Here is a 20663-nt window from a genome sequence, read left to right on the forward strand (position 1 = left end):
TGTGCACATGTGTGTCTGCTGGCGTGTGTGTGTGTGTGTGTGCTGGCGTGCGTGCGCGTGCGTGTGTGTGTGCACATGTGTGTCTGCTGGCGTGTGTGTGTGTGTGTGTGCTGGCGTGCGTGCGTGCGTGTGCATGTGTGCGTGCATGCGTGCGTGTGTGCGTGCGTGCGTGTGCGTGTCATCCTTGTCACGCTGCCAGGCTGCTGATTGGAAGCGTGTGTGTTGCGTGGGTGATGTCACGCCTCGTGTCATGGCGGTTTATGGGGTGAGTCAGGCCTCTGCTTGGGGTCCATGTGTTTGTACACAGGCTCACCGTCTGTCTCTGCGTCTTCTCGCTAACACACGTCCGGGTTTATGGGATTCCCCGAGCCGCCGTCCCGTCTGAGCCCCTCGCTGAGGCTGAGACTCTGTGAGGCGTCTGGATGCAATGAGTGGACGCCACATCGTTACTGTGAGGATCAGTGATCTTCATCATCCTGCGTTTTCACGTGTTTTAGTCCAAACATCCGTGTCCCGGACGTCAGCGCTTCCAAACCAGGTTCTTCCTGCTCGTCTCAATTGCCAAACCTGCTTTTCTAAACAGCTTCAAGCCCTAAACTCTCTGTTTGTCGTTGTGCTGTAGCTGCATCTCCTTCACTATTTGCCCGGTTCTGGTTGTTTTTATTTTATTATTCTCATTTCTATATTTGTTTTTCTCATTGCACATTTAAACAGCTCACAAATGAATATATATTATTATAAATAAAGTTCAGTAATTCACTACTAGTAGGAACCATTTAATATAAACAGTGGAGTTTGTTTAGTTGCTGTGAACTTCAGTTCTATTAGAAGTTTATTAACATCTTTGTACAAACTGTTTATTAATAGAGCAGTTTACCGGAGGAGAGGTTTCCTGAAACACACAGTTACCATCAGCCCCGACCACAAACGCTGCTTCCCTGCTCCAGTCAGTCCCCTAATGACTGTCACACACACACACACACACACACACACACACACACACACACACGCACACACGCACGCACGCACGCACACACACACAGCAGATCAAGAAGATTAACAGATGAGAGTAATTAGTGATGCAGAGCAAGTCATGTTCCACCTCTGAAGCTGCACACACACACACACACACACACACACACACACACACACACACACACACACACACACACACACACACACACACACACACACACACACACACACACACACATACATGATGGACCCTGGATGTGTGTTCTTCTGCTGCCAACGCAATGACAAAGAGACAAAAGCTCAAAAAGTAGCGTCACGACTCAGATCGATGTCCCTCAAACCGACGCTGTGATAAAAGTCGTCAGGCCTCTTTACATTAATTAATAAAAGCTGTTTTAACTTTTCATCCCTCTGTTCTGCTTCAGAACAGAGAGTTCCTCCTAATGTTCCTGCTTGTTAAGTCGTTGGCATCAGACTCATGTTTTGTTACGGGTTTTTCAGCCCTGATGTAGAAATGAAGCACATCTCGAGTTCCGATAATAGGTGTTTTTTTTGTGTAAATGACATGATTGAAATGATGTGAACTGCATTAGAATGCGACTGGTTCCTCATCCTGGTTCTAGCAGTGAATTAGCATCACTTTGCTACGTGGTGACGCGCGCTGACCTGCTGGAACCAGCGGAGGATCCACGCAGTGAACTCCCCTTGTGCAGAAACCAACTGGCTCCACTGGAGCGGAGGCTGCCGTCGTGTCATCTCCCTGCAGGTGATTCGCTTCCTCCTCGTGTCTGGAAGTGTGCTGAGCTGTGCATCAATAAACAGAAACAGAAAACAAACATCACATCCTTAAAATCAGACAGGTTTTTGCTTGTTTGTTTGTTTTGTTCTTGTTCTTGTCCTGTTGCGTTCACAGCCTCTAATAAACTAGTGTTTAACCCAGAGAAGGAACCAGCAAAGAGCTGCTCACTTCCAGAGACGCCGTGTGAGACGTTCTGGTGGAGAACTGGTAAACGCTGTTTACAAGGTGACTGGATGCAGTAAAACTCTTGTTAACAGGGACAAATATCTGTTTCACATTTGCTTCATGAATTGTTGATAATAATGAACAGATTGAAGGAAAGAATATCAAAGTCAGTTTGTTCTATATATGAATCAGTTGTAAACAAATTCTGTCAGTCTCAGTCTTCATGTCACCGGATCACCTTTAGTGACTAATGCTGTTGGATAAAAACATCAGGATTTCCACAAACATCTGCATCTACAGTAAAAGGCGTCGTCCAGCTCTCCGAAGAATTGATCATTTCATTTAGAGTGAATGCGAGAACTTGAACTGGACCCCAGATGAGCAGATGTGGTGGAAGCTGACGGCAGAGGCGTGCTGTCTGTTCCCGGCAGTGTGACACACGCCGGCCTCTGCGGTTCTGGAGGACAGACGTCCTCTCTTTGATGTGTGGAGCGACTCTGACTCGTCCTCTGTTTCTTCTTCTCCTCCTCTTTTGCGGACGCTCGGGTTCTCGGTTCTTTTCCAGGTACGATCTCTCGCGCCCTCAGTTTTTTCTGTCTCTGCTAAAACTTTGCCCTTTGCAGTAAAATCCCTGAACGACACGACTTCCCCACTAGTGACACATAAAATCCCTCACTCTGCAGAACTAAGTGGCCACGAGTGTGTGGACGTTTGAGTTGCGCCTGTGAGGTGAACAAACAAGAGCAAACATCGAACATCTAAAGCTGAGCAGTGGAACCCGCTTTCATCTGCTGAAATGGAATAAATAGAACCTTGTCCAGCGAAACCGGCATCACGCAGCACATAACACAATGTTTAACAGCTGGGAGCCACTTCCTGCTTCTTTAGTTTGAAGAGTTGGAGCTACAGCCAACGAGGACAGTCATAATAAAGTGACCACTTTATTAGGAACCTGGGTGTCGAGGTTTGGGAGAGTAACACAGTCCAGCGCTGAAAACTGAAATGTAATGAAAAGCAAAACAAGTGTGTTCCTCTCTGTGCTCCTGGAGGTTCCTGTTGTTTCCAGTCGTCCACTCACAGGAACCAACAGAACCAAGCTGCTATTAACCTCTAATAGGCAGGTGCTGACGAGAGAGCGCGACGAGAGGATGACAGGAGGATGTGGATGATGGGGGCTGGAGAGCTTTGATCTCAGACACACACACACACACACACACACACACACACACACACACACACCTCCTCCCGTAGCCCCGGGTCAGTGTGTTGCTGTGCGTTGGGCTCCTCACTGGCTGAGTCGGTGAAAGTGCATTCCCAGCATCCTGTCCTGCAGGTTTCCAGGTTAATGATCACTCCTCTGATCCGTCCTCTCTCCTCTGAGAGGCTGAGGCTGCAGCCGAGCAGCTATGACAGGGAACGTGTGGTGAGCGGTAGTGGTCTGGTTTAGGTCGGGCTCACAGGAAGTTTGTGGTTTGGTTAAAGCCAGTCCATCATCGTGTTACCAGCATGATGTCAGCCACCGCTGCCTCCTCACTGCACTGACTCTGAGGTTTGCTGCACATCAGCACTTTGATTCAGTTGTTTCAACACAGGCTGGAGCTCTGGACACAGCGGAGAGGAAGAACCTCCAACTGACCGGCTGCAGTGAAACGAATTTCACTTTGTTTGAACTGTCAATAAAGTTTTGATTGAACCTCCAAAATAAGGGACTGGCCTTTGTTTCTCCCTGGCCACTGTGAGCACACCAAACACAGTCAATGAAGCCCCAGAACCCCCATCAACAGAGTGGAGGTGTGTGAGGAGCAACGACGCAGCTAAACCAGCATTTCATAAACTGATGACACCAGACAGATCATAACACACCAGAGTGAAATCACAGCAGGCAGCAGCCCGGCGTGAACGCTAGCTTTCCCTCTCAGCTTGGTTCTGCTTCCTGCAATGAGCCCGTTGAAAACAGAGCACACAGAAGTTTAAAGCCTTATTTTTACCCAAATAAAAAAGACCACACCACAAACAGAGCGAGGAACCAGATGTGACCGACCCAAACAGAACCGGAGAGAGGGCGGCACGAGCCCAGGCGTCGGACGCGAGGCTCCGCCCACCTCACACCTGCACAGAATGCTGCTGATTCCTCAGAGCGCCAACGAACGTGGGCGCACGAGGGTTTAGCGTCATCGCCTCACTTTCTCCTCCAGGAACTTATAAAACAGCAGCTCAGGCACAGACGTGACACATGTGGACCGTCTGCAGGAAGCGACGCCGGCTGCTGCGGTTTGAAGAGGAAGAGAAGAAGAGCCAGGCTCCACATGTGCTGGGGGCAACATGGCCGCTTTCTGCTGAGTCGCCTCAGGCTACACTACCTGTGGAACGCTCCCAGAGCAGCCGCGTGCAGAGCAGTGTGGGACCTGTGTTTGTCTTTCTGTGTGTGTAAACACACCGTATATTTGTCTGCACCAAGAGCACGTGCAATTTCATTGTCTACAATTACAATAAAGGCTATTCTATTCTATTCTATTCTATTCTATTCTATTCTATTCTATTCTATTCTATTCTATTCTATTGTGTCAGTGTGAAACATGCGACTAACTGCTGCATCCAGTGTGTAGTAGCTCATGTACATCACAGATTGTGGCTCCAAACGACCCTCGTTTCCTTCCCACGTTTTACCTTAATACTGTTTTCTATAAAGTGACATGAACATAAGTCATTTCCTAAATAATCCTGGAGCTCAGTTTTCACAACACAAATGCATCTGTTTTCTTCCATCTTCCACAAACACCTGGTGTTTTATTTAAGTCATTCAGTTTCTTATTAAATCGTTTATGGCCCGTGGTCGTCTTTTTACTTTCTCAGGATTGATGATGTGTTGTCATGTCTTGAAGTCACATTTACCTAATCACTAATTTTGCCTTTTGATGTCCTTGAAACTAAGAAATGAACTAAAACTGTGACGTGATTTCTAAAACATAACTGGGCTGAAATGAGAAACATCTCGCTGCTGTCAGAGAATATGAGTGAGATTCATTCATGAATTCTTGAGGTTAAACTGAGACATAAAATCATCAAAGTTCATTCAGTTCGTGCAACCTTAAACATGCACAAAGGTCTCTGCTGATGCGTTCAGGGTCCGTCGCTGCCAGCGGCGCAAAAGGCCACAGATCAAAGGAGCTGAAGATAAAACCATGAATAAACAGCTTCTTTCCCTCAGACAAAGAGCGAAGCGCTGGCTGAGGAAGCAGCTTCACTGGAGACAGGCAGCAACACAATTTATGGCAAATGTGCTCTCAATTTGAAGAAACATTTGGCTCCCAATTGTCTCCATCATGCTCTCATTTGTTTGTAATAGTGTTGATGAGGTTCTGCCGTCACTCTCATGATGTATCGATGTTTGATTGCGAAACGTCCACATCTTAAGCTTCGATGTCCGATCGCAGCCGACACCAAAAAACACGCACCCTGCACCGAAAAAGGCAACGACTTCCTGCCGCAGGGGTTTGGGAAGGAAAAGTGAGTTTCGGGGAAGCTGGGTGAAGCGATGGGGGGGGGTCTGAGTCAGACATCCTGGGCACTGACCTCCTCGGCTGCTGTCGTGTGTTTACGGTAAATGGGACCGCCGTCTTCAGTGGCGTCACGCTGGAGCACAGCTTGGAGGAGATGGAGACTCTGTGAGCGAAGGCTTGGTTTGTGTGAGGTTTCGTTATGATTGAGACTAATGACAACATCTGACAGGAAACTCACAAGATGTCCCGACACAAATGATTAATCAGCAAACGCACAGACATGAAAGTAGATGAAGGTCTAATGAGTTTGAACGTGCAACAGTCTCCTCCAGCGCACGTGCGTGTTTGTGTGTTTCCTAATAATTGTGTGTTTGGTGAGAATGTGTGTGGGCGTGGGTGTGTGCTCACATAAATCATGGTGTTTTCTCTGAAACGTCGCCTGCAGCATTTTCACTGCGTCCCGTCCTGGAGACACGTTCACTGACATCGGGACACGGGACGCGTGGGGCCTGATGACGAGCGGAGCGGGAGGTCAGAGCCCAGAGGCGCGTCCTTCGTCCTCAGCGCCACTGAGCACAAACCAGCTCGTGCTTTCCGATCACTCCCCCACCGGAGCCTGTGGGAGTGCATGGCTTTGTCAACCAGAGGCGTCACATTCATCAGCACATCTGCGCTAATCAGAGGTCGATTTCAGATCAGTGAGCGTCTCAACGTTCACTGTCAAGGAAGTAACTCGCATCTTTGAATGACATTTGACAATTACAATTTGAACTTTTTTCCAACCGGAATCCCAAGAATTGGCTTTGCTCAGATCAAAAAAAACTACACACAATTTGGAAACAGGTGCTGCTCAAAGTCCTGTTCAAAATCCAGGGCTTCAAATGAAGTCGTTTAGTCGTCCACATAAACGCAGGAAGCGCTGCTCACTGCGTGTGCTCCGTAGTGGAAGGTGCTGAGAGAAAGGATGAACGAGGAAAACCATCCTCTGTGGTTTCTTATTTATTCCTGTACATGTGAAACGACAGCCGACACCGGGGGGACGAGTCTCTGACTCGAAATCAAACCCTTGTTCAATGGAGGCCAGTTTCCCTTAAGTCGTGGGCGTCCCTTTTCTCCACACTCGTGGGCACCTCAGCTTCTGGTGAAAGCAGCGAGTGTAGACGCTGAGGTGGCGTTTGAAGGGCACACGCAGCCCTTGAATGGAAGGCCGGGGGACGTCCCCCCTCCCCCGCCGGCGGGAGGCGTCGTCCTCCCCCGGTCAGAAAAGTGCTGTGAAACCCCGACGTGGCGACGCTGAGGTAGTGGAACTCGCCGTGTCAACGGTGACTCGAGAAGTTTCCCTTAGAGTAATAAGAAGATCGACAAACAGGAAAGAGCGCCGCGCTGCGCAAAAGTGAAAGACGCTGAGTCAAAGGGTGGGGGCGCGCGAGTGCCGTTACTCTGTGACGAGGCCCCGAAGCTCTCGTTCAGCGACTCGTTAAGAACACGGAGGACGAATGGGATTTCAATACGCAGCGGATCAGACCTGTTTGAATGAACGACTTCAGAAGCAGGACTTCACTGATGTGTTTGTAGCGTTTTCGTTTTCTCTGCCGCCATCAAACGTTGTGGAAGCTCAGGTTTGCGCTGACCTTTGACCTCCCAGCCGCTGGACTGTCACTGCAGCTGAAGCTCTGATCTGAGTCCGGTTCTCTGCTTGCAGGATGAAAGCCAGAGCGCGGTGACTGCAGCCCACGAGGACTGCTCCCATGACACGTAAAGGTTCATGAGCCGCTGAGCGCTGAAAGTACAGGAATCCCTGAACACACCTCACATTTCTTAGCACTGTTTGGACTTACTGTGCACTTCATTCAGCCACGGTTCCAGTTTAACCAACACCATCTTAGAGCTCTGACATTAATGACCAGTCAGAAGGCAAGAAGATATAATGTTGAAATCCCATGGATGAGTAACCTCGACCTTTTCCAACTGTTTTACAATGATTTATTTACAAATCCTGATGTGAGGTTTTTTGTACTATTGTTTGTTCAAAATTGACCTAAAATGATCATTTTAACTTTAAGCCTTTGAAAAATAGTAAATGTGAAACTATTGATTGAAAACAATCAAACAAAGAAAACATTATTTCTCTCTCTATATATATAACATTAATATTTATATATTTTAATGGTGTAATCATCACAGGCCACTGGAAAGTATAAGCCTAAGGTCTAATATGATGAATGTAAAGTAAAGTTTAAGGATAAAAAAACACACAAACACCCGTTTAGATCAGAGCAGTGAACATTTTTATCATAATTTACACATTTGACATTGTTGCACATAAATAACTATGTAAACCAGAATGTAAACAGAGATCATCCTTTGGGGATTTCTCCTCTGATCAGAGACAGAGAGGCTTTGGTCGAACACTAGTAAAGGGAACAGAGAGTGAGAGAAAGCTACAGATCTCAGACCGATGTTCAGCTGCTGCAGGACATTAATCTGTGTCTTAATGCTGACCAGTTTCAGTAATATTGTACAGTGTGCAAGCGTCAGTACGGAAAGTATAAAGTAGGAGGAGAGGGCCAGTGCATTAAAAAGCCCGAGGTGCTTTGGTGTTCAGTTCAAAAAGACGTTGGTGGACGGCCGAGGTTCAACAGACCCAACAATTAACGACAACAACACAGAAACACACTGCTCGTCTTCGCTTCGTCAGCATTTTGGTTCCTCTAGTCCTTCGGCCCTTGTTGCGTTTTCCTTTGATGTACTTTCAAATTAAAGCCAAGTGAACTTTGGTTACTAGCGTCAAGCGTGAGTCCCTAAATCTGAGCTTGTTGCGGTCCCTGCTGAGCGGGTGGAGACGGCGTGCTGGAAAATAAACCCGAGGGAAGTCTCCGAGGTGCTACATGAGGAGCTGCACTCCACTTGACTCCGGGCTCTTCCTCTTGTTCAAGTAGCAGAATAATCCAAAAACAAATAAATAGAGCTCCCAGCGTCAGCTGTCCCTTTAAACACACACGCAGACACACAGGCAGCACATCTTCACACCTTCACATGCACTCTGAGGTAACCGTTGTGAAAAAATATACAAAAATGCCCTTTTTCCTTGAATTTAAATTAAGTAGGCATCAGAAAAGCACACACACACACATACTTAGGGGACGCTTTCAAGCCGGGCTGAAACCAACCTCTTTTTTTGCTAAATTAACGTGTATGTGCCAAACTTTGGCAAGTTTCCAACCCTTTTAAACCTGCGCTATCGTTTCTAAACTTAAATACATAAACCCTGAAGCTGGACGCCCTGATTTTACAGGTCAGAGGTTGCAGGATGGATACAGGCAGACAGAGTGACTATCTACAGAAAATGGCCACACATAGCAAAATATTATCAACACAAATACAGACTTTTACATGGATTTCACCCCGTCAGTGTAACCTTTAGTTCCACTTATTGCTCTAAAAGACAACAAATAAACAAGTGTAATAAATTAAGGAGATTATATAACAAACAACTAATTAATCAAAAAACAGATGCATTTAAAACAAAGACCAAATAGACATCAGTAACAATATTACACAACCTGAATTACATTAAAGGTGAGTCCTGCGTAGATGATTGTCTGTGATAAACGCTGAAAGTAGTCGTGGGACAGTGTCTCTCGTAGCCCTGAGTAGGTGAGTCCCTGAAACCTGGTCTGGCCCGATGACAGCCAGGTAAAGGTGTTTATTTACAGCTGTTGCCCTTAGCAACCTGGTCCCATGAGTCATGCAGGCTTGACTTTATGTCCCTTGGTTCCAAAGATCGCTTATACGCACAAGCGACTGAAGATTATTAGTTGTCCTCTGACTCCTGCTTGACAGTGACATTAGCAGCAAGTGTTGGGACGGCGCCGCTGTGCTGGATCTTGATGACGGACGTCTCGTTCGGCAGCTCGTATGCACCGTAGCCCAGGAGGTCGGCGGCGCTGCTCTTGTGTCGGGGCAGAAGGTGGGAGGACTTAATGTCCGGCTCCCCCCACATCATCCCCAAGACCTGCTTCTCCAACATGGCCTCCACCTCCACCCCTCCCTGCAGGTGCTCCAGCCGCTCCGCGTGCTCGCTGACGTCGAAGCGCTCGATCTCCTCGTTGGCTCGGTGCACCTCTTCCACCGCAGCCTGATCGTCAGAGCCCGGCTTCGCCGCCAGGCAGTAGCCTTTGAGGTGGAGCCGCAGGCTGCACAGGTGGATGTAGTGGCGGTGGCAGTGAGGGCACTTGTGCGGACGCTCGCGAGAGTGCAGGCGCTTGTGCAGCTTGAGGTGGACGAACTGCGTGAACTTGGCGGGGCACAGTTTGCAGTGGTAAGGCTTCTCCCCTGAGTGGAGGCGCAGGTGAGTCTTCAGGTTGCTGGTGCTGCTGAAGCGCTTGTGACAGACCTGGGTGAGAAGGAATCAAAAGGTGTCAGAGATCCAACCATAATCTGGTATCCACTCATCTAGTCCATGGGGTCAGCACCGCTTCTCACCTGGCATTCATGTGGCTTCTCCCCCGTGTGGACCAGGTAGTGTTTCTGCAGGTGAGCCAGTTGGGTGAAGCCTTTGTTACAAGTTTGACATTTGAAGGGTCTCTCTCCACTGTGAACACGAAGATGAACCTGCACGATGAAGAAAGGGGAAAGAAAAAAGCACATTCAGATACTGTAACTGTTGAGGAAACCAATTAAAAAGACAAAGAAGGTGTAAGGACTTTGGCCTCACCTTCAGATTTGACAGCTGTCCAAAGGTCTTGCTGCACACGTTGCACTCATACTTGATTTTGCCGTTCTGCTTCTTCAGTGGGTACGGCAGCGCCTTGTAGCCCGCTGAACCTGCACCACGCTTCACTTTGGTCAGGTTGACGGCCTCCTCGCTGGGGCGATGCTCGCTGGTCTTACCTAGCATGGCTGAGGTAGGCCTGGTGGGCATGCGTTCGCTGGGAGGTGCAGTGCCTGCTGTTGGGGAGCCACTGGACGGTGCATGGGCCGGCACATGTGGGTGAGGGAGCCCAGAGTAAGAGTGGTGAGGGCCTGCTTTGTCCTTCAGAGAAGTGGCGACTGAAAAGGCACTGGTGGGTCCAGGAAGGAGGAAGTCTCTGTGCCCAGAGATAGAGGACGGGTGGACGGAATCGTGCATCAAGAAGTGCCTTGAAGTTGATCTGTCAGCAGGCATGATGGGCACGTGAGTGGGTAGGAGGCTGCTGTAGAGGGGGTACATCCTGGGGAAGATGCCGCCTATGGTGGGCACCCCACCACCAGGCAGAGGATAGTGCTGGGGCAGGAGGTAGCGTGTGTAGGTAGCTCCTGGGGGGTAGAAGGGTGAGGAGAGGGGGGCTGATGGTGGGGAGTAGCCAGGATATGAACCCAGTCCAGTTGGGTAGAAGGGAGTGGGTGCCGGCCCTGAGGGGCTCCCCTGAGGGCTGCTGTCTGGGCTGCTTCTCGCTGACGGGCTGGGTGTCGCCAACGACTGGCTGCCAGGGGAGTGCGTCAAAGGGTAAAGCTGGCCAGCTCTGAGGTGGTCCTCGTGGATGTGAGGATGGGGTCTGAGAGCGGGGTAGAGGGCACGAGGCCACAGGGGGCGTTCGGGGCTGCTGGTGCAGTGCGGGCGGGTGGGAAGTGGCCGACTGGGCTCTCTCTTGGTGGACGAGGTGCTGTTGGAGCCCCGCAGGATGGACAGGACGCTGTGTTCCCTCTTGGGAGGGGTGGGAGTCACTTCAACGGGGGACGGGCTGGAGGCCTCAACCGAAGGCTCCTCACTGCTCAGCTGCTGCTGCTTGACCTCCAGGAGAGACTGCTCTGTGGAGACACAAGGACCTGAGGTCAGCAGGGGGTCACTACACAGCCTACTGTTGGTTTGTCCTACAAATAAATGATTCCAAGTTTGTGTAACAATATAAACACTCAAGGATCTTTAAACATAAGCCTCAACAGATCACAAAGCTGTGTTCAGTGTGTGCGTGTGTCGCCGGGTCAGGGAACACCATAAGTAACTCAGTGGGCCAATTAAGGTGACAGGGTTGACGAACGAGGAGAGCGAAGTGGGGGGGGCAGGAAGTGAGGCGTGACAGCTGCCTCGGGCTTTCTGTGTGTGTGTGTGTGTGCCTATAAAATCAAGATAAAATCAAAATGCTGGCAGACAGACAGGCTGATGGAAGGTTTCCTGCTAAAGATCCCCTCTGTAAAAGCTTGGCCTCCACCTGCCCTCCACCATGTGACGAGGTGCACACGGAGGCGTCTGCACACAAAGGCCTCTGTCTGATTTGTTGACTCTCCCACTTTTAAAGAGCGCACACACTCACACTTGTGATCCAGCTCCTACTCCTCTGATTTTGCTCCCCATTTGCCATTGTGTCCGGGGCAAAGGTTAAATTAGCGCGCTTCCTCCTCAGTCACTCACACCTACTGTCTCCTCTGCATGATGAAAGAGTGGATTAGGAGGAGCTCCTCACACACGCACTCTAAAAGCCCAGACATGTCAGCCAGCGGCATCTCGCCTGCTAAATGGCTGCAGTCGCGCTCTTAAAACGTGGCCGTCTGTTATTTGTAAGCTCGTTTACCGCCCGGTCCACTTTTTACCACGAGGTCGTCCAGAGTGGAGAGCGTGAGCGAGTGTGTTTGTGTGAGAGAGAAATGGAGGCTGTCAGAGTAAATCCTGAGTGGCAGCACTGCCGACATTCACTCGATTCCCTCCCTCACGCTAACCATGCATCAGTAGTATAGTGTAAACACTGAGGTTATCAGTTAGCCTTCCTCCTCCTCCCACCTTCCCTCTTCCAGAAAACAAACAGGGCGGCCATCTTGGAGATATCAATCTGTCAACACAGTCCTTCTGCCAGGAAGTTCAAGTAGTCAACAGAGGGGGTGGGAGCCCCGACCCCCCCCCCCCACCTTCTCTGGGCCTTTTTAAGTGGCAAATATATCAGAGCAAATGGCTAGCGCGTGCACACACACACACACACACACACACACACACACACACACACACACACACACACACACACACACACACACACACACACACACACACACACACACACACAGAGCTTGCATGTGTTCAAGATAAAACGAGTGGGTGTGAATGTGTAGGCATGTCCCACTTATGACTGTGTGTGTGAGAAGGGAGAGCCGAGCGCCTTTGAACACAACAACGCACACACACATGGCTAACAGGTGCTTTCAAGCGCTAACACTTGAAAAATGCTAAACGATGACGACCAAAACGAACGAGAGAAGAAAGTGAGGGAGGAAGATGGTGTCGCACACTCATTCCGCTCACACTCTCACACACGTCTGGTTTTGGTATGACTGAGCTGGAAACAGCAAAAGAAAACAGAAAAACGCTACGATGTGCGAGAGGAAGCCGCCGTTTGGAATCCGACTCGTTGCGTCCCCACGGGGAGGCCGGCGTTTTATCCGATGGCGTAACCACCAACATGAACTCGACCTGAGCGTTAGCTGAACGGCTAGCCACCTAGCATGCGCGTTAGCTGAACGGCTAGCCACTTAGCATGCGTGTAAGCTGAGCGGCTAGCCACTTAGCATGCTCCTTAGCTAAATGGCTAGCATGCGCTTTCCTTGTTGTACAAACCAGATGTTTGTGCAGCTGCAAACGAATTTTAAAAACGTTCCACGTCTGCAGTGCGTGTATCTTCAGGGATACGTCTAGCAGCTTCCTCTTCCTTTACCTTTTGCCCTTTTAGCTGCGTTTCGGTTTAACGTTACGTAGTCAGAAAGTGCATGGTTTTCTTGGTTTCACTCAGCCCAGATTATTTCTGACTCTCCTTTTTGGGGCTAAACTCTCATCGGCCACAGTGACAGTTGAAAGTCATTAGAGGAGCATGTGCTTATCAGAAAGAAAGGAGACTCAGGTTAACCTGAGTAGTGTCATGTAGTGCAAACCCACGTGGACCTGCAGCAGGGCCTCCTGCCTATGCCCCCGGCCCCCCGGCCACGTGCCCAGGCCCCCGGCCCCCCGGCCACGTGCCCAGGCCCCCGGCCCCCGGCTATGCGCCCAGGCCCCCGGCCCCCGGCCACAGGCCCCCCGGCCACACGCTCAGGCCCCCAGCTCCATGCCCCCCGGTCCCCGGCCCCAGGCCCCCCGGCTACGTGCCCAGGCCCCCGGCCCCCGGCTATGCGCCCAGGCTACCAGTCACACCAGCCTGCAGCCCAGTGGCATCTATTACAGTTTGGGGGGTTTGGTTCGACGTGAACATTCAGGGGACAAGACGACTAAATGTGTGTTTCCCTGTCAGGGCTGAGAAATCTGATGCCTGCATTTAGACATCTGCCTCCAAAGGTCAGCGAACACACACAAACACACACTTGTCTTCTCTGCTGTGTGAGAGCTTTCATGTTGGAAGTGGGTCTTTAGACGTGTAAGGCATTAGAGGCTGGATCCCCCCGTCTGTGCAATTACACTGTCACCAAGAAACACACACACACACACACACACACACACACACACACACACACACACACACACACACACACACACACACACACACACACACACACACACACACACACACACACACACACACACACACACACACAATGATGGCACTGACGGAGATGAAAGCTTGTTGGTCTAGTGTTTCTGCGTGCGTGTGAGATAATGACAGACTAACTTTCAGGGAGGAAGGAGACGGCTGCGCTCAAACACACTGTTAAGCTTTAAGAGCGGCGACAGGACACAGTCAAGACACACACACCTACATTGTCTATTGATTTGTGTTATTTTGATGCAGTTGATAACAAAAACGTCTGTCCTGCCGTCTACTGTCCCCACCTCCCGTCAGACTAACAGACGTGGACTCACTGAGTTTCTGCATCATCAGCTCTCCTGACGGCGGGTAGTGCAGGCGGTGGGCGAAGTCGTGGCAGTACCACACGAGCAGCTCGGCGCCGGCGGGGACGGGCTTCACCGTGTAGAAGTAGATCTCCATGCCGTTCTGGCACGCTGCCAGGTTCTGCTCCGCGGCCGAGTGGGCCGGGTTCACGTACCGCATCCAGTTGGAGCGCGTCTCGTCCAGGCCGTCCACGAAGTGGTGGAACTCCCCGTCCACAAAGATCTGGAGCAGAGGAGACGAGGGGACGCTCAGAAAGTACATGACGGAACACAATCTGTGAGAATCTGGATCGGGCTTTTCTTCCCTCCAGCCTCTAAATAAATCATCTTTGTGAATGAAAACACATTTTACTGGTTCTTGAAGAAGTAAAAGTCCTCATTCCCTCATGAACTCACCACTGAAACCTGATCACTGACTGACGAGCTACCGTCGCTGTGACTCAGGACGAGCTGCGTCCAGGTTGGGCCCGGCCCGGACGGACGCCGCCCCGCTTTAAGGGACCGAGAGCGGGTCGAGTCATTTTCTACTCCTCCTCCGCCTCCCCCTCCTCTCTCCGCCTCTCTCGCCCTTTCACTCTCTCTTTGCCTCAGCCTCTTCCGTGTGCGAGTGAGACGAGCACCTTTGTGTTTGTGGTAGAAGTCGTAGTTTTTCATGGAGCTCTGGTCCAGTAGGTGGTTTGTGAGCGCGAGCACTCTCACTGTCAGTTACCGGCAGTGATGGAGACGAGTCTGTTCTACACGTGTGCGCGTGTGTGTGTGTGTGTGTGTGGACTTACAGGAACCCTAACAAATGTTATTTGTGTGAAGGTGACATCACGTCCCCATTTCTCTTTCTCACAGCGAGCCCAGTTTCCTGTTCCACTGACTGAGTGCAGACGTCACAGGAAGGGGACCCTCCGGCTTCTGAGGAAGTGTGTGTGTGCTTTCCGTGACTGTGCGTTTGTGCTCACCCTCCAGAAGTACTTGCGGTTGGCGTCTCTGGGGACGCTGTCGGCCGTGTAGATCTCGCCCACCAGGGGGCCGAAGCGGGTTCCCTGGGGGATGTACTCCCTGCTGCACACGCCGACCACCTGCAGGGAGACACGCAGGTTACACCACAGAAGAAGAAAGAGTCCTCTCTGACTCAACGTGACAGATCGGACCACATGGACGCACAAATAAAGACGTTCATCTACCGGCGGCAACGATTAGTGAAGCTGATCCACACTTCCATTCATTACTGCAGAGAGAGACTAAAACCTGACTCCTGTTTCCACCTCGGCTCCACATCAAACCAAAACCGCTGCTACTTCACACGCTGTGATCGGGGGCTTGAGAGGAAAGTGTTGTTTCTTCTATTTAAGGCGTCGTCTGACTTAATCAAATACTAAAAGCACGAGGAGGAGGAAGAGAAAAGCCGTAGATTATGTGGGGTCAGACTTCGGCTGCAGTCGTGTGTGATGGAGAAACTCTCACACACCTTCTGGGTGAAGCCACGCGAACAAACATCTTTCCCAAACTGTTGTTCCTGGTAAAGTGGGAAAACCCCGTCCCCCTCAGCCGGATCTCACACACACACACACGCACACACGCACACACGCACACACGCACACACGCACACACGTCTAACTAGCTGTCTTTGATCAGACAAACTCCTCATCCTCAGCTTTTCCCTTCTTCCTCACTCCCTGATAAACCGTTGACGATGTGACGCCTGATTGGCTGATAGCGTATCAGCTGGTAAACAGCGCCGCTGTCTTGCTCTCGCTGGCTGTTTCCTCAGCAGTTTCCCCTTGATAGAGCCCTGATGAGAAAATCTATGTGATCACGCTGCTGCGAGTTGAGTAAAAGGAGAAGATTTGACCTTTTGACCTTTGGTCATGCACTTTTTCCCCCGACTCAAACTGATCTCAAAGTTGCAGTTGGGCTTTTATTGAAGGGGTTTCGACAAAAACTTCACACGTGCAGGTTTGTCACAAGGTGTTTGAGGATAATTTACAGAAGAGGTCAGATACTTTTACCCTCATCCCTTCGTTTTACAGAAGCTACATCTGAATCTAAACCTTTGGAAGCTGCTGAAGATTTGAGAGTTGAAGCGCGCCAAGGGGTCAAAGGTCAGGTCAAAGCTGCGACCATTGGAGGAGCAGTGTTTGGTGCTGAACTGCGCCTCCTGCCAGCGGGGCTGGGAACTACAAGCAGGAGCCACTTTTAATGGACACGAGCTGATGAAGTCATTCCTCCGCTACAGCGGGTGTGAATTCAGGCTCTGAAGCTTTTCCTCTATACAATACGTGACCCAGTTCTGACTCATGTGTTCAGCACTGACGCCGTTCTCTCCCTGAGTGTGTGTAGAACCATGTGGGTGTCGTTTTCTGCTGCCTGACCTCCTTGCTGTCGCCCGGGTGTTTAAAGGCCAGGTTTCGAGGCAGCGACGCCTCAGCCCTGGTCGTCGTCATGGCGTCGCCGTCCGATGCTCCTTCCCACGCCGTGTCTTTGACGATATATGTGCACTTCTCCTCGAATTCTGCCTCCGTCCATCGGGTCATGTCTGCCTCCTCCATCTCCACGTCCGTGTCCGTCAAGGTCTCGGCTCCGTCCGAGGAGGAGCTGGTGGCGGTGGAGGCCATCTTGGTTCTGTGGTGCGAGTCGTCCTCCATGGTGTGGGCCCCCTCACTGGTCAACATGGCCGAGCTATGAGAGGTCGCCTGGTGGGGAGACAGGCAGGCAGTTTGAGTACTTTACATAAATATCAGCAAGATGTGAAGAGAAAGGAAGAGAGAAATGAAGAAGAAAAAAATGTGAGAAGAACAAAACAATAGGGGTCAAAGCATGTGAAGTAAAAAAGCAAGACAAGTTGGCAGGGCGAGAGAGAGAGAGAGAGAGCGAGAGAGAGAGCGAGAGAGCGAGAGAGAGAGAGAGTGGACTAATGCGTGCGAGGACAAGTAAGAAAAAGGAGACGTGGGAGGAAAAAGATAAGAAGTAAAAGGCGAGGAAGAAGAAAGAAAGATGAAAGATGGAGAGAGAAGAGGAAGAGCCGTGATTATTATGTGGTGACTGGGGGGTGGTGGTGTGTGTGTGTGTGTGTGTGTGTGTGGGGGGGGGGGGTCTGACTAACCCACAGCTCAGAAACAGGCAGGAAACGCTTGTACAAAAAGCTAATTTAGGGAACAGTCAAGGATAAAAATGTGCAGTCACTCACGCGTCATCACTTACTTTAATAGAATTTAGCATTGGATTCTTTCTCCTGTGTTTTATGAACTAACTGCTCACTTTAAGTTTCTAACACTCAACAAATTTAAGCGGTTCTCAACGTTTCGATTCTTTTGTTGAGACCATCAAAACATCATCATTTACTATTTAAAAAAGTGACTAGTATGAACTAGTTTCCCGTTAAATCCATGTTCGATCCATTGGTTCTGTGGCTCTAACGCGTCCCCTGCTCCCCCCCTCCTCCCCCTCGTTTCTCCCTGGGGTTCAAGAAAAAGGAAGGAAACACTGTCTGTGTCTGAATGAAGCTAAAATTGGAAGCAGAGTGGCACAGCAGCGGAACCGGCAAATCGTCCCCTCTCCCAGCGAGTGTGTGTGTGTGTATGTATGTGTGTGTGCGTGTGTATGTGTGTGTGTGTGTGTGTATGGGTATGTGTGTGCGTGTGTGTGTGTGATGTGTGTGTACGTGTGTGTGTGTGTGTGTGTGTGCGCATGTGTGCGTGTGTGTATGTGTGTGTGTGTGTGCGTGTGTGTGCGTGTGTTTGTGTGCATGTGTGCATGTGTGTGTGTGTGTGTGTGTGTTGGTGATGGACAGTAGGAGGTGGATGAGGAAGGGAGCGCCAAACGTTTCCATTGGGGGGGGACTTCAAACGTTATCCCACCCAGGACAATCCCACACACAGGGACAAACGCCGCTCAGCCCACGGGGCCAGCGAAGCCTCGGGTCCTCGGGACCAACCTCTGCGGCCCACATGGGTTCAGACACGGCTGCGATTTGTACGTAAAGACCTTTTTAGAAAAGGAGTTTAGAGCCACGAGCCTCATTGGCTGTTTTCTGACACCGCCATTAGTTTTTTGTTCAAAACTTGCAAGAAAATGTTCCACTTTTCAAACTAACAAAAAAAACATCAACATTGAATTGAATTAAAGCAACTTGTTTCAAATCACATTGAAATATCACAAAACACAACAATGGAAACCTTGAAATCTTCAGCGACTGTGTGGCACAAACTGCACAAAAGTACAAGTTCTGCTCTATTCGCCATTTAAATGAAGCTCATTAGAAAGCGATCAGATATGGAGACTCAATATTTCACATCTCAGCAGAAGTGAGTCCGCTTTGCATAACAGCTGCAATACTGAAAACTAATAGCGAAACCAAGAAGCATGAAACAATTTACGTTGCACGTTCAGAGCAACTGAAATGATAAAAGCTGAGTCTGCAGTCAGAGGAATTTCAAATTAAAATGCAGTTTAAAAAGTGAAGATGAAACTTAAATCACCCATCCGAAAAAAATACAGGAACTTTTTCTATTTTACTGCTGTATATAAAAGTAATATTTGTTTACAGCTGGACCTTTTTAAACTAAAATGAAAGCTTTACTGCTAAATTTTAAATGTAAATGCAAAATTTAAGGGAAAATACTAATGAAAACAAAATGTTAAACCTTTAAAGTATTCATTTTAAATATGACAAATCATTAGAAGAAGTTTATCACCAGCATTTTCACATCAAATCAAGGCTGATAAAAAATGTAAATTAATCATAATTGTTGAAACTGGATTCAAGGTTAAATTTAATGAAAAAACTAATTAGTCTTAATAATAAATATATCTAATAATGAATTTTTACTCAGTGAGTTTTAAGAGTCCAGGATTTTAAACTAATTTCCTAAATTAAAAATAATCAACAAAGGAACTAAAAAAGTTCAAGTCCCGGAGGATGTGTGAGGAGGAGACGTGGCTCCTACTTACCGTGTAGCTTTGCTCCCATCCACACATAGGGACGAGCTCAGAGCCGCTGAGGAGACAGGTGCAGTTCTAAATAGTCCACAGAGCTGGTGTGTGTCCGTGTGAGATCCACTCAGTGTCCTGTGCTCGAATGCCTGAAGCTCAGATGAGCTGGAAGGAGTCTCTGTCCAGGCCCCGCCCCTTGCCCCTCCCACTCCACGCCCTCTTTACTCACACACACTGCAGCAGGCGCTTTCACCTGAGGACAGAGCTACACACATGGACACACACACACACACACACACACACACGAGCTGAAAACTGAAAACACAACGCCTTAAAAATAGTTTCCTTTAAGTGACTGTGTGTGTGTGTGTGTGTGTGTGTGTGTGTGTGCCGTCCTGTGACAGTGACTCACTACAAATACACACATGATGTTTACAGTTTCCAAGCTGCTAACAGACATTTCACAAACACGCACGCACGCACTCACGCACGCACTCACGCACACACGCTGCCTATAGGGGGCAGCACTGATCTGCCCTGTCTGCGCTGGGGGAGCTTCAGACGTCGCTCTCTCTCTTTCTCTCCTTGTGTCTTGGTGTCTCTCTACCTCTACTCTCCCTGTCTCCATGTTGTCTTCCGTCTCCTTGTCTGTTTCTCTCTTTTACTTTCTCTCTCTTGCAAATTAAATTAATTAAATCTAAAGTTGTGTTTGTCTGTGCTTGTCCTCCTGAATATTTAATGTATCATATCTTTGCTGTTGCTGCATCATTTCCTGCTTCTTCTGTATCTTTCTGTCCCTCAGACGTCATGGCTGCATCACTGATGTTTTATAAAATTAAAATGTATATTCTCCGTATGTCATATGTATGAATACTAATGTCCTCATTTTGAAAAAGCTATAGTATAATTAACTGTTCTACAAAACTGAACTATGAACTATAAACTATAAATAGTTTAGCTGAATGAAAATTCGAAGTATATAGTCAACATAAAATTAATCCTATTTTTTTATCAAAGACAATTTGCAGCCTTTATAATATTCAGAATAATAAATATAAAACAACAGAATGAACAGCAATGTCTAATCCTGCAGCATGGTGGTACAATAATAATAATAATAATAATAATAATAATAATAATAATAATAATAATAATAATAATAATAATAATAATAATAATAATAATAATTTCTTTTTCAGGTTTGTGTCACGTCCTCTCACTTTGTAAAAGTTTTCTACAAAATCAGTATCAATCTGTTTTTCTTCATTGGTAAAGTTTTGAGATGCATCACAAATGACAAAAGGAGCAAAAGCTGTTAAACAGTTAAAGCATTGGATTCGCTCCCGACTCACTGATTTTGGAAATTCCCATATAATTGCCCCCAACCCGACTGCATCCATTTACCTCCTACGTCTCCTCCTGCCCTGACGCTGTATTTACAACATCGTTTTCTTTTTCC

At 48.8% G+C, this 20663-nt stretch overlaps 1 protein-coding gene across 1 annotated transcript; it reads right to left on the reverse strand.

Moving 5' to 3' along the window:
• Positions 1–7704: 7704 nt before the first annotated feature.
• Positions 7705–19381, reverse strand: prdm1a (PR domain containing 1a, with ZNF domain). Its single transcript, XM_029130240.3, has 7 exons — positions 19223–19381; positions 16645–16965; positions 15232–15351; positions 14252–14504; positions 10157–11229; positions 9925–10053; positions 7705–9835 (listed from the first exon to the last, which is right to left on the reverse strand). Exons 1-7 carry the CDS (start codon positions 19247–19249, stop codon positions 9254–9256), a joined length of 2505 nt encoding a protein of 834 aa, XP_028986073.1. The 5' UTR covers positions 19250–19381; the 3' UTR covers positions 7705–9253.
• Between the last annotated feature and the right edge of the window lie 1282 nt (positions 19382–20663).

The sequence above is a fragment of the Betta splendens genome, chromosome 16 (genome assembly GCF_900634795.4).
Source record: "Betta splendens chromosome 16, fBetSpl5.4, whole genome shotgun sequence".
Classification (NCBI taxonomy): Eukaryota; Metazoa; Chordata; class Actinopteri; order Anabantiformes; family Osphronemidae; genus Betta; species Betta splendens.